The 14416-nt window shown below is 45.7% G+C and overlaps 1 protein-coding gene across 1 annotated transcript; it reads right to left on the bottom strand.

The window, feature by feature from the left end:
• Positions 1 to 327: 327 nt before the first annotated feature.
• Positions 328 to 14093, bottom strand: RND3 (Rho family GTPase 3). Its single transcript, XM_082763464.1, has 5 exons — positions 13678 to 14093; positions 13483 to 13570; positions 6679 to 6788; positions 5017 to 5151; positions 328 to 2462 (listed from the first exon to the last, which is right to left on the bottom strand). The coding sequence occupies exons 1-5, from the start codon at positions 13828 to 13830 to the stop codon at positions 2211 to 2213; spliced, it is 738 nt and encodes a 245-aa protein (XP_082619590.1). The 5' UTR covers positions 13831 to 14093; the 3' UTR covers positions 328 to 2210.
• Between the last annotated feature and the right edge of the window lie 323 nt (positions 14094 to 14416).

The following is a 14416-nucleotide window of genomic DNA, read 5'->3' on the forward strand; positions in this document are numbered from 1 at the left end:
GAACAACTTCAAGGTACAAAACCTTTTAAAATGAACCTTTAACGCTTTGGAGACCAAAGCAAACCGCACTTAACTTGTTTGCTTGCTCTACTTTCCCCTGCCTGCCTGATTTTTGGGGAAAAGCAACTCCAATAATCCACACCACCTCCTCAAACAAAACAGAAACGCTCCAGAAAAAAACAAAGGGCTGTTCCAAGTACCAGTAAGACTGATTTCTACTCAAATCACATTCCAATTCCAAGCTATAGCTGGCCTGCAGCTCAGTACGATTACGTCCACAACGCATGCACAAGTATTAAAGAACCAACAAACCAAGGCCGTTTCTGCTACAAGTCAATTACTTGTTTTTAATTCAAAGAAAAGAATGGTAATTTAATAAATACTGCAGAAACATTAACCAAACATACAAAGTGACTTCAACAATTAAAAAAAGTAATGAATGTCCTGTTTTATAACAGTTATAACTTATTTTTTTTCCACAATATTTAAATACAGAAAGCACTTACCAGCTATTTTGTAATACTGCCCTAAGCGCACTGTTGCATCAGTCAAAAGCTTATTATGGTGGTAAGAATGTCATTTTCTGTGGGAAATAATTGGAATGGATTTTTTTCTCCTTTTATCAGATGAAAAAAAGTGCCAGGAACACACAGAGTTGAGTTTTAATTATGGTAATCCTTTACCTTTGCAGAAGTCAACGTGAACACAGCTTTAACACTTCAAAAATGAAGCATCATCCTTGGAAACAAAATGCTTGTTCTCAACAAGCTATAGCCACACTGGTTAGAGCTTACAGTATCTTCCTTTCGAGAGAAGCTATGAAGTTTAGTCGGTCAGTAAACAGTTGCAAACAATTTTAAAGGCCGATATATTCAACGTAACGATAGGAATCAGCAAGCAAAAAAAGAACTTAACCAGTTCACTGATGTAATGGTTAATGATTGCTGTCTGGATATGTGTATATTAGTCCTAAAGACTAAACATAGCATCCAGTTTCCACTGGGGACCCCTTAAGGCATCACAGTTCTTCAGACTCCATTTCCTCACAGCACTCACCACGAGCAAATGAAGTCTGCCGCGAGACACGGCTGCCCCAAGTAACTGTACGGGAGTGTCTAACAGAAGGTAATCTGGCTCTGCTGGCTCATTTGCAGATTCTTGGGTTTTTACAAACACAGTTGCAGGGAACCATGTCACGGAGTAGCACTTCTCCATAGCGTTTACAGAGGGCTAGATCTTGGGAACCACCGGGCTCTTAACTCCTGCTAGGAGCAGAGGAGTCCCAGGGCTTCCCCAGATGGGCAGTAAGGCTGAACAAACTAGTATTTATTATTTTTTATAAACTCAGGATCATTTGTCATCATAGCTCTTAGCACCTTTCAGTTGATTTGATAGCTGAACCTACAGTGAAATACCCATACAGTACACCAGAACTTGAGCTCATTTCCACTTCAAATTACAATCACAAGGAGGAATGGAAAGTCAGAGTCCTGTAACAGGCAGGCAGTTTGCCCCCACGCCCCGATGCGATCCATTTTAATTCTGGGCACCTAAAATACTGGGAAACCTCAAGCATTCGTCTTCATGACCAAAGTGATAAAATTTAGCTTGCGTTGCCATCTCAGGAAGGCAAAACTCCAAACTTCTCACATAGTATTTTCCTCTAGGTGATGTATAGGCCTTGGCATACTCTCCATCTCAACGACGAGCTACTGAAAAATTAGATCATATCCTTTGGAAAACCAACTACAAGGTCACAGGGATAGTTCCTTAAAGAGGGCACATTAATAATGTCATCTTTTAAAAAAAAAAAAAACATTAAAGTATTATTTTAAAGAAATCAAAGTGGTAGCATCCAGGAGCAGAGCATCAATAAAAGAAACAAGCACTGTCAATGACATCTCTCTTCTTCTCAGTGTTGTTTTTTTTTCCCATTCACCCTCTCAGCACATTCACATGTTCCTTTTTTTTTTTTTTTTTTGGCATTTTCTTCCACGTATCATTTCCTGATGCCACCTCATTTAGAGCTATTTCTTCTCCCTGCTTGGTCTACTCGCTCAGTTCCTAAGTACAGTCTCACACGACAGGTGAAGAGTCTCCTGTAAAGCACTGGCATAAGCACCCATTAAATACCATGTGGCTGTTTACTTCATCGAGCCTCCACCTCTCCCAAACGCTCTCTTCCTCCCGCTCAAGGAAATCGAGGTCCTTCACATCACCGTGCAACTCTTTGCTTTGTCCTTTCGCAAGTCTGTAGCCACTGTAGAAAGTTCTGGCCTGCCGGGCATGTGTGAAATTCGCTTCGTTGCCCTCTGCGATTTGTTTCGTTTAACATTTTTATTTGTTTTATTCACACACGCCAAGGTGGCAACATGAAAAATGTCTCTGACGCTGTTTTCTGACTGTAAGGCTGAGCATTCAATATACGTAGCTGCTCCAATCTGTTTGGCCATATTTGCACCCTAAGGGAAAAAAGAACATGCAATCAATACCAAGTTCCCAGCGAGCCAAAGCAAACCATACAATTACTTTTCAGCACTGTTTTCCATACACAATGTTCTGTGAAAACCAAAGCTAAAGCTCGAGTATGACAGCCAGCAGCTAATTTTGCAAAATAAACAGAGCTCTGGTTCCAAGCTGCATTCACGCATTCTCTCACATGCAGATAAATACCATCTGAAATAGAGACGATAAGCCCAGTGACCTGCAAATAACCACAGCAACACAGGAAAATACCACCAGCACCTATTCAGGCTGCTCCACACGTCCCTGTCCTGGGGCACAGCACACAGGGGAAAAACCCTTCTTGTGCTTATGGGGAGCAGAGCTGGACGTTTCTGGGCTCGTAGCTAGGGAAGGGATGAAAATAGAAGGACTTCAGGGGCTACACAAGCCCTTCTTTTGCAATGTTAAAGTGTGTCAGAAGTCAAAGCTGAGATATTTGTTCTAGCAGCACAAGAAAAACAAGCAGCAAAGCCAGCAGATGACAATACCCCGGGGTCCTACAGGAAGACAATACAATACCGTGTGAAAAAGCAGAGCTGGTTTAATGGAATTTTACTTCGGAGGGACAATCCTCCTAGTAAGTTACTACATCCAAGCACATCCTTGATGATCCTCATGCATCCACGGGCCTGAGGTAGAGGCAAGCAGGACAGGAGCCAGCCCAACCCCTCCTCCTTGCTCCCAGCCTGATGGCACCCATCCATCTGGACCCACATCATTACGCACTATTTGCCTTGCACTGATGCAGCTGCTTTCTTATCAGTTTAAGTGGGATTGGCTGATAAAAGACTTGCTTCGGCCCAAACCCTCCCCTCTGTTAAACACCGCAACTCCTACTCAGCTCAACCTATCTCAGTTCCTCAAAGCTGTTTGCTCAGGTGTAGCCGACTCGAAATTATCTAGGATACTGGGGACAGGGTGTCAGCATCGGCTGAATTTATCCTCCAAACACTTCCTTATGCAGCTAAGAGGAACGAGGAAAACCCCACTGAGCTCTGATCCCAACTTGACTTAGCAAGGCAGGGAATCTAAAAAGAAGCTGCGTATCTTCCAGAGGACTGGATCCTTCCCTGAAAATAGCACAAAAGAGCCCTGGTTCGCTTCAGGCCACTGCTGTGCTTTGGCAACCACGAGACACACAGCCACAGCTCAGGCTAGATTTCCCTCTGCGTAAAGTGCAGACAAAATCGTGCAAGTTTGTTCAAGTAGGGGCTTCACTGAGTTATGTACAATTTTCTCTTTGGCTGGTAAGTAAAATCTTATGACTTTGCCCTTCCTAAGGAGTTGTGACATCAGGAGAGATGGGAATCTCCAAATCTAGGTGACAAACCCATTTGTCAGTAGTTTTTCCAATCTCTAACTCCAAAAAAAGGGTCAAACTTGATAATTTTATTGAAGAACCACAACAAAACGTAAAACATATGACCTTGGGCATGCCATAAGTGGCAGACTATTCCCCTTCTAGAAAGGCAGAAGAGCTGGCATTTAGTTTCACTTAAAACTGCCTGAAATGGAGAGAGATTCACTGAACCAAACAGAAAAAAAAATACCATAACCAGCAAAAGGCATCACAAGAAAACAACCCATGTTGTATTTTAATTAAGATACTCAGTTCACGGCAGCTCATTTTCAAATTTAAACATGCTGTAGGAGGCTGCATTATTAGTAATTGCATATTAGGAGCTCTTGGTTTGGAAGACCTGAGGTTTTGGATAAGACATCAAAAACGGTTTCAGAGTGCAGGATACACGGGCCAGCTAGAACTACCCGTGCAGGTAACACTTGCACTCTTGCACCCTGCGGGGTGTATATCTGAAACCACCACTGTGACTCAGCTGCAATGCACAAGTAGTAAGGGGAAGTTTATCTTAGATCTTAGTTTCCCCCCCACTTCTCTGCCTCCTGTTCTCCCACAGCCTGGTTCCTTTCCCCCTTTTCACCTCAGTGTCTCTATCTCATGATGTCTGGCTCCAACCTTCTCACTTCCCAACGAGAGAACCACTGCCCAGGACTAAGATGCCTTCTGGATTTGCTGCCAACCTTCACAGGGAGCTACAAGGTGTTTCCAAGCAGGGGGACTTTAAAGGGGTCAGATTACACGAAATAATTGTCCTGATGCTTGAGTCAGATGTACAACATTCAACTCAAGTGCGAGGACAACGATTTTATTGCCAGTAAATGAACAGGACAAGCCACACCTCGCAGTTACTGCTCCAGCCTCTGCAGGCACAGAAAAGCAGTAAGCTTATTTTTCAATCCATTTAAAAGGCTCCTCACAACCAACAGGGCCAAAATCTTATGATGCTTAAAGCGTGCTTTGTGGGACTGCAGGATTTTCTGCTGCATCCATTGTATAGGTAGGCTTTTCCTTTAGGAAGTTTCCAAATTCGCCTCCACTACCTAACCATGTGTATCCACCACCAAGGAGGGAGAATTTGTTCATAAAGATGGTTACGGTGACAGAAAGTCTTATCCTCCACCCCAAAGGACAAAGAATGCCACAGCACATACCTGGTCATAGGACACGGGCGTCTGCCTGTGATTGGAAAGTTCTACTAGTGTGCTTACATCCGTGCGCAGGTCCGACTTGCAGCCAACCAGAAGCATTTTGGTGTTGGGACAGAACTCCTGGATTTCACCTTTCCACTGTAAAATATTAGGTTGTTGTTATATTGGCATAGTTGAATGCTTAAATCCCCAAAAAATCTATACAAGATAGAGCTTAATGCATCATGACATTTTATGTAGAAATACCCTTACATAATAGTTGTATTTACCTTCAGGCTGATTTCTGAAGGCGTTAGTTCCAGCATTATCTGGTCAAGGATAAAAACTGACAATCTCCTACACTCACTAAGTCCACTGACTTAGTAATCGAGACTGTTTGCCTGCATGAATAAAGCTTTGCAGACCCGTGACTCCTCACAGGCAGCAAGCACCTAGCCACAGCCACGAACAGAGAGGAACCAAAGCAAGCTGGTGTTACCACATCCAGTAGTTCCTCAAGACTGAGCTAGAGGCCCAGACTCTCTGACCACAGAGTACATGTTGCTATATATTTGCTATATCCGAAAACCATACAAATCTGTCAAGGGTCCCGTGAGGAAGGCCTTCAAACAGGACATGTATCATGTTATTTTGTTTTCTTGCCCATAACCCATACACGGTAACTTTGAGAATAAAAGAAAGCCAATAAATTCCGCAGCCCATCTGACCAGATCATACAATCCCTAAAATTCAAGAATATAATTCGGGCTTAAAAATATATTAATAAAAATCTCTTCCCCACCAAGCAGCAGTACAGTAACCAACAGGAACACAAAACATGGCCAGTTCTAGATGCTTGTTGGCACAGGAGGCAGAGAATAGTCTGAAGTACTTTCTGCACATTATTCAGAGCACCACATACTGCTTTATGCCCCAGTGAAACAAGAACCACTGGCCCCAGCTACAGAGCGAAAGGAACTTCACATGGTTACGCCTTAAAGACGACACCACAAAGCTTGAGTCATGCCCAGTGACGGAGGGGAGGGCCGGGACCACCTTGTGAACACAGAGCTCAACTCTTAAACAAAAGAGTTTTGACTCGGGGGAAGTCAGGCTCTGAATCTTGGGTCACCGAGTTTCTGAAAAATCCTGAAGTTTGGTGCAGAATTACATTTCTATGCTATTGCTAGGTTTTCTGGTGTCTCCCAGAGGCATTTGTTACTGGCTCCTTCTAGCTCAAGACTGAGGAATTATGTAAAGCCATGGCATAAGTCCAAACGCTCTACAGACACTTTTAACTGTCTCTGCAACACAGCAAAGTTTCTCAGTCCTGTTTTTTTATATGAATGTGGCATTAGAGACAGCTTCGTGCTGCACCCAATGCCACCCTAAACAATTCATTGGTGTCTAAGGGCTGAGGAATGAGAATTTACTTCACCCCTGAGGTTCCATTACATGGTGTGTTGTTTTTTTTTTTTTTTTTCTTCAGTTAACATTAATCACTTCCAAATCAATGATTTCAAATCCTAGCAGTGCAGAGCACAGTCTGGTCTTCTTTCCATTAAAAGGAAAAAAAAACAACACAAAACTGAAGTTTCTAACATAGGAAACAGCACCACTCTTCAGAGATTTAAAGACAAGCTACTTATAAACAGTTCTCTCCTCAAACGTTTCTTAAACACTTGCCTTTTTTAGCACACTGTCAAGAGTTTCTGGCCGACTAATGTCAAAGCAGATCAAGACGGCATCGGAGTCAGGATAAGAAAGCGGACGGACATTGTCATAATAAGGAGAGCCTGCAGGGAAAGAAAATATTATCAGCATGTAAGAAGATGAAAGAAAATATTATCAGCATGTATTTTTCACTTTAAACAATCAAACACATCCAGAAAGTTTTGAAAGCTTTTCAAAAAAGCTCTTAAATATCACCTAGCTACCAGCTTTTCCTCAAAACCACTCCGTACTCCCAAAAGACAAGATTCTCAATTCCCCCTTCCTTTTGCTTCTCACCTACAAAAGCGACAGCTTTCCCAAGTTAAAAGGGACGGCACCCCAGTGATTCATCTCCCACTGAAAGCTTGTGATGCCCCAGTAACCAGGAAAAGGAAATAGGGTCAGCCCAAGTTTAAGTTCCAGTCATAATCTGCAGGAATGTGACTTTGAGGGGGGAAAAAGGAGTTAAAGCACGTCTTCAAAGGAGATTCTCCATAGTTGCATTTTCATGTAAAAAAAAATGCAGTAATTTTGAAATCAGCTTTGGATTTTTAATTTAGAACAAAGTTCCAAGTGCAAAAAGCATCTTTAGTTGTCATGGATATTGGTAATTTTTAGAAAAAACCCTCTTGCTTAGAGTTAAAGCAGTTGTTCCAGTACTTGACCAGGAAAGAATTCCAGCCCTGCAGACAGACACGAGTTAGCTGTCACAAAGAGGCACCGACTTGTAAGCCAATACACGCCTGTAGTAAACATTTATGTCTAGCCCATAAAACAAATTCTGATCAATGAGATCAAAAGCTAATGCGGTAATCTGAAGGAACATAAAGAGGTCCAATGTTGCATGTTACAACTGTTCTACTTCGAGAGCAATTAAGGGATACGACGAGTTTCTTTAAGACTTCTAACACGCAGTTACAACTTCACCTGCAGTCAGAAATCTCATTTTTAGCACCTGTTGAACCTGCAAGAACATTTGGGGGAAATCTCCCCTTTTCCATTCACTCAGCCACCACTCGGTTTGGCCTTTAACTCTGCTGAAGCTTCATTTACCAATGCATTTCTGATTCAGAAGGGTTCTTAAACAGTTAAGCTGTCCACCAGGATCAGGGCTTGGGCTTTAAAATACATGCCCGTGACTTAAAATGCACTTCAGCATATATTCTTACTCAGGTATTTGTCTTTCACAAACCTAAACTCCAGCATGGAGCATACACAACAAGAACACAGCTTTCAAGAGCTAGCAGGCGTGACTTCTGGGGTTATCGGCCAATTACAGCTCCAATTTTCAAACTACCTAGAACTAATTGCAAGGTCTCGGAGGCTGAACAGAGACTATTAACTGGATTAGAGAAATTCCTCGAGTTTTTAACTGACAGACAGCTCATGCTGTTGCACAGAGCAGAGCGGGGAATGGTGTGAACGGATCGCAGATGACTTCACTTGGACAGCTTACACGAGAAGGAAGGAGTCAAGAATCCCAGGAATGTTGTTTTTGAAATGAAGAGGAACACATGGGGAACGAAGCATTACCAAACTAGGTAGCAGAAGGTAATTTGTTGAACAAGACTTTATTTTATTCAAGCGCTCATCTTCATAAACCATGTCAATCTCACGGAGAGGCAGCTGTCAAAAACCTGCTCCTTAAAAAAAAACAAACCAGCTCGCTGTCTTCGGCAGAAAACGAGACATCAGGAGGAAATTTAAGCTGAGCTGACCAGAAAAACTAAGCCCCTGAGCTCCGAGTTACCCCGGTTGCAGCACTACGGCCTTCCCTGCTGCCTGCAGCACCGCTACGCAGCTCAGCACCACCTGAACACCCCCAGACCAGGCTGCTAGCCCCGGGGCTGAGCTGCTAGCCCTGGGCAAGCAGACAGCACCCTCAGTAGCCACCCCTGTGGCCCAGCACCTTCAAACAGGCCGCAGAGGCAGCGGCCTGCACGCCTCTGAGTGCAGGGCAAGTCGGGGCAGGGTGAGATTTTGGGAGCCTCAGCACTCGGCCACAGGGCTGCCGGCTGGAAAGGAGGCTCCGAAAGCCTCACCCAGAAACTAATCCCGTAGACACATACCTAACTTCTCACTCAGCAGCCTCCCGGGACACCAGGCACCATATAAGTCCATCGGCGTGTGTTTATGTACACACACACAGCCACCACCTTCAGCCCAGAGATCCCTCGTACGGTGTCAGCTGCGGCTGGGTTTGTTCAGAGGGTTTTTCTTTTCAGGTTTTCCCTCTCGTATTAACGCTGAGGAACTAGAAGATGGACTTTTATAGGCAATCCTTCCGTGCAGATGCAAGCGGGGAGTGTTTGACAATTTTCTCCTCAGGGCGGCGTGCGGCAGAACAAACTGGAATCGTTTAAAGTCCTCACGCCGGCAGCACCGACAAAAGAAGTTTCCTGGTCTCGTTCGACAGCAATAACCGAACGTTTATTATTATTTCGCAAATAAAGAGCAGCCCCGGTCCTCAGCGAGGCGAGGCTATTCGATCTGGCTTTTCATCATTTCACCCAGAAACCCTCAGAACCGAGGAATCTCAGGAATGAGGCTCAAGTCTGAGCAGACAACTTGAACGCAGCCCAGCAAGGCTGTTCAGCCTTTTTCAAGTTAGTCTGCAGAGCTGAAACCATGCCAACCCTGGAAAACAGAAGGAGAATGCAAGGCTACAGCCATGGTATTCGGGAAAAAAATAAGCCTGCCTGTGTTTGCGATTCTGCTCTTACAAAGTAAAACATTTTTGTCGGGGACAACTTGAATGATTTATCAGCTTTATCAAGGGATCGCTGATAATGCTGCAGTTCATCTCGTTTTGTGGTGAAAGTATATTCCAGCTGCAATCCCCGATTTTATCTGTTTGGCAGCTTAAATAATCTAAGCCAAAGTAATTTACACAATTTCAGCTCCTATGCTCCATGCAAAGCACAGCACAAGTTCAGCTGTTAGAGGGAACTAAACCCCTCCCAAGCAGCCTGCTTGGCTTCAGTCTACAGAAGATGCCAAAGCTCAGGCTTAATAAACGCCAAAATTATTCACATCATTGAAAGTTAAAGCATGCTTTTTTTTTTAATTTTTGGACGACTTAGTGCTGCCCTAAGCTGCTAGAGCCCGGAGGAGGCTGAGCACCACCGGGCCCGGGCGCTGCCCTTCGGACTCCGGTCAGCTGGAAGAACGACAGCCAAACAGCAGCCTCCTCGCTCCCAGTTCCTCAGGCTTGCTGATTATCAGCTAGATAAAAAGCCCAGCAAACACCGCAGGGGCAGCTCCGAGCAGCTGGCTCCTTGCTATGGCCTTCTTCCTTCCCAGCACACCTCAGCATTTCGGGGAAAGCACCCAGCTCACAGCAGCGTGCGTTTACATTGCTGTACCTCAAACAGAAAGTGGGACTTCTGGTCCACTTACCAGTTCTATTTTTTCCCCTATAGAAGGAAAAATAAACTCTCGGGACTAGTTACTGCTACGCAGTCACGAAAGAAGAAAATCACATGGCTCAACACAGCCAACTTGTTAAGTGAACTGGAAGGCAGAAATTAGACATTTCCTTTACACTGCTTACTGCCAGAGAGCTCAGGGAAATAGGAACTTGAACTCCTGTATGTTTCAGATACCTTCTGAAAGATACCTCAGCAAAAAAAAAACACCCTTTATGATTAATATTTTTTTTTATGTAGACGCTGAATACACTGTGCACATTCAAATCACAGTAAAGCTAATTTGATTTAAGGCTCTAAGGCCCTTCTGGATTTAATTATATGCTAGTCCCCAGCAGTGCACAAGTATTTCTGGCCCTGCTGAGAACTACCAGAGTGTCCAGTACAGTTTCCCCTGTTCCAGCAATACAAAAGAAACTCGGGAGTTGTTGGGGAGGCAGATATGTGTACCTAATGAACAGCATGTGATACCTGAACAAGAAAAATGCCCATCAAAGTAGTCACTTTTAATGGAAGAAGGCAAAACCTCAGTAAACGAACCACGTGCACGCTGAACAAAGCTGTCTCATACACAAGTATTCTTCATGGTGTCCACAAGATTACACCATGAAGCTTTAGCCCGAAGAAACTTCTCTCAAGTACTGTACCTAGCAAAATGTGCAAACAGCTGCCAAAGAGTGCGAGACTGCCACACTGTATTACCACAGAACAGAATAATTTACGATGTAGTTATATTGCAACCAGACATTCCTGCTTTGAAAAAAAAAAAAAAAAAAAAAAAAAAAGGGGGTTTGGTAGTCCAAAAACCGATTGAAATTCAAGTTGGCAAGTGTTTTCCTTAATGCTGCGGCTAATTTAAATCCTTATAATGACTTGCAGAACTAGACAGTACCAGAAAATATTTGAATAATGAACCTTCCCATTCCACTCTTACTTGTAAGCGTGTTTTGCCCCAAATTTCTATGGGCATGCCCAAGATACAACAAACTTCCCAATACGTATACAGCTGGCTTTGAAGGTTCAGCTATGAGATGCTCTGTAGTTTGCACTTAACATGCTTATTACTCTAGGAATCTTATTTTATAAGGGACTATTTCACAAGGTAAACCCAAACCATGATAGTTGGGCCTGTTTTCACTCTAACATAAGGCTTTTAACCAATGCCTACAGTTTTGGTTTTCTTTGCATTTTCTCAATGAGCAAAGAAAAACCCCTCAGAGTGGCTGTACCTTCCTTTCAACGCAGTCAGTGGGAAAACCAGCGTTTAAGTTAAGGTATGGACTAATTTGAGAGGTAGCCTGAGGCATGCTCCCAGCTAGGACACAGCTGGAGAGTAAAAAACGGATATTAAATACAGATAAAATCATCCTGAAATACATACAGTATACTGCAATCAAGTCCTGCTAAAGAGCATCCGTTTTCACCCTCCCCCCTCAAGAAATGCAGAAAATCCCCAGGACTTGGGCCATTACCTCCCCCAGCCCATGCTGCGATGGACATTATCCTCCATTAGCATTTGGCAGCTACAAATCATATTTGGAAGCTAACTAGATCTTGTCCTGCTTTAAAGTCATTAAGACATTTATTGTAATTCGGCAGAGGACTAGGACAAAGACTTGTAAAGGACTAAATTACCAGGAATTTGAGATAATGCTAGAACCTTATCTTATCTCCTGATGTCTCTTATCTGGCGATGTGATTTTGCACTGGGTGAATGGGCTCTGGGCAGTTTTCCTCCTGGAAGAGCTGTTTGCAGAGAGCCTTCAGCTGCAGAATCCCACCTCCAGAGGATGTGCTGTTCAGTCTGCTATTACACCGAGCATCCCACCTTTCAAAGGCTTCCTCGTTAGGTGCAGATTGCAGACAAATTAACCACTTGTCCTGAAGCTCCCGACTCTGCCAGCCTGCCTGTTAGCTCCAGGATGGGCCTGGAAGCCTGGCGTGCACCAGCAAAGGCTGGCAGGTGTTTGTTCCGCTGCTGCCATCTTTTGAAGTGCTACAGGATATTTCATTACCAGGGTGTCGTCAGCCTTTGACATACAGATTCCAGGCCTTCACACGTCAAACAACCCGCGCGGCGCATTTTAATAGCTAAAGATAAAATTTTCCAGAATACCTTTGCTAACCATTAATTTTTAATAAGGCCTTACTCCACCGAGTTTGTTGCAGCCAGCTTAGTAATCAGGATGAAAGCTCAAACCAGACACACTCAAGAAGCCTCCAAGTCTTATTTGGCATGAGATGAAAAAAAAAATAAATCAGTTTAGAACTATGCTGATACCGACTGTGGGCATGGAGACTGCCTTTTCCCAGTAACTGTGTTGCAAGAGTTTGGAATCATTTCCTGAGCAGCAAGAGGAAAACCAACTCAAAGCCCCAATTCCTTTTGTTGAAAAGGGATTAAAATTTTAGTTTCTGGTAAGTGGAGCAATTTCACATGGAGACAGATCCGATGGGTCCAAGCACAGCACACACAAAGCCTGCCTCATGAAGGAAGGGCTTGCATACTCTGTCAAGTTTTTCCAGCTCTTTCTTCTCAACCCCTTCTGCAGAATTAATGCTGATCCACATCTGTGTTCATGTTTTACCGTGTCATTCACCCCGACCATTTCTCCCAGCGCCCTCACTTATCCAGCAGAGCCTCGCTGGCTGCCCCGCTCCCCTCCAGCGCCAGCAAGCTGAGGGCTGCACCCTAACCATGCCGAACCCGTGTCCGTGGGGATGACCTACAGCAGGACCCCAAAGGCTTTCTGGCCTCATCTATAACCTGAGACAGGCACAAGAACCTCAGCCTCGGAGCTGGTGGTTTTGAAATGGCCACTGAAGGCACGCCTGGAAGAGCCGCGGCACGCAGCTGCTGATGCTGGCGGGTAAAAAGGGATGGTTCCTAAAAAAAAGGATGGTGCCCCCTGCATCTTCAGGGGGGGGATGATGCCCAACCTCCTAGTCTTTCTTGACTTTAGAGGACCTCTAAAACGTGGGAAAATTACCGCGTTTTGTAACAACGAGACCCGAAGGAGCCTGCAAGGGGCTCAAACACCCCCTGACTCAATTTATCACGAACACCCATCAACACCTCTCCCCTCTCCTGAAGGGTAAGGAAGGGTTTTGTGGCAGCGGAGGTGCAGATGGCAGTTCTGCCCCTTTTGAGGGAGCTCTCCCCACTCATTATAGGGAAGACACACACCACTAACCCACCTGCCCCTTCTGCAAGCCCCTATGAGCAGAGCTTTGTCCCTCTCCCCCCAGCCTCAGACACATCCCCCAGCACCCCAGGGGTACCCCCCAGCAGCTGGGGGTCCCCGGGGGGGTCCCTCAGTCCCCAACCTGCCCGTCCCGGGGCTCTCACCGGAGGTGTCCCAGAGGCTGAGCTCGATGCGCTGCGTGTCGATCTCGAAGCTGGCCGTGTAGTTCTCGAAGACGGTGGGCACGTAGCTCTGCGAGGGGCAGGCAGCACAAGGCAGTCAGCCCAAACCTTACCCCCTGGACCTCCCCCAAACCCCCAAAACCCCCCAAAACCCCCCAAAACCCCGTCCCCCCGTACCTCGGGGAAGCAGTCCTTGGCGAAGACGTGGAGCAGCGCGGTCTTGCCGCACTGGCTGTCCCCCACCACCACGATCTTGCACTTGACGTTCTGGTTGGGATCCATCACCGCCGCCTTGCTCGATAACTTCTGGCTCGCTCTTCTTTCCTTCATTGATCTCCGCTTAAGTCCCCTCGGCCGGCCACGACGAGAAAAAAAAAAAAAAAAAAAAGGAAAAAAAAAAAAAAACAACAACACACCCGGCTGCCTCTCCTCGCCCACCCCCAAAAATATTAAAAAAAGGATGATAATGATAAAAAAAAATCAAAGTAGCCCGAGGAAGCCCAGGTGGAGGTGGCAGAGCCGCGGGCGCCCCGCCGCCCGCCCGCCGGTCCCGCGCAGACTGCTTTGTCCCCCCGCCGCCCGCCCCTATTTATAGGCTCGCCGCCGGCAAGCCCCGCCCACCGCCGGCGAGGCTCCGCCCCCCCGGCCGCGCGCGCGCTGGCGGGGCGGGGCGCCCCCTAGGGGAGAGGGAGGGGCCCTGAGGGGAGGGGGGGCTGGGGGGGGTGAGGGGGGATTGAGGAGGGGGGGAGGAAAGGATGAGGAGGGGGTGAGGAAGAGTTGAGAAAGGGATGAGTAAAGGGTGAGGAGGAGGCTGAGGAAGGGATGAGGAGGGGGTGAGGAAGGGGTGAGGAAGGGGTGAGGAAAGGAGGAGGAGGAGGAGGAGGAGGAGGAGGCTGAGGAAAGGATGAGGAACGGA

The sequence above is a fragment of the Aythya marila genome, assembly GCF_965140915.1.
Source record: "Aythya marila genome assembly, chromosome: 6".
Taxonomy (NCBI): domain Eukaryota; kingdom Metazoa; phylum Chordata; class Aves; order Anseriformes; family Anatidae; genus Aythya; species Aythya marila.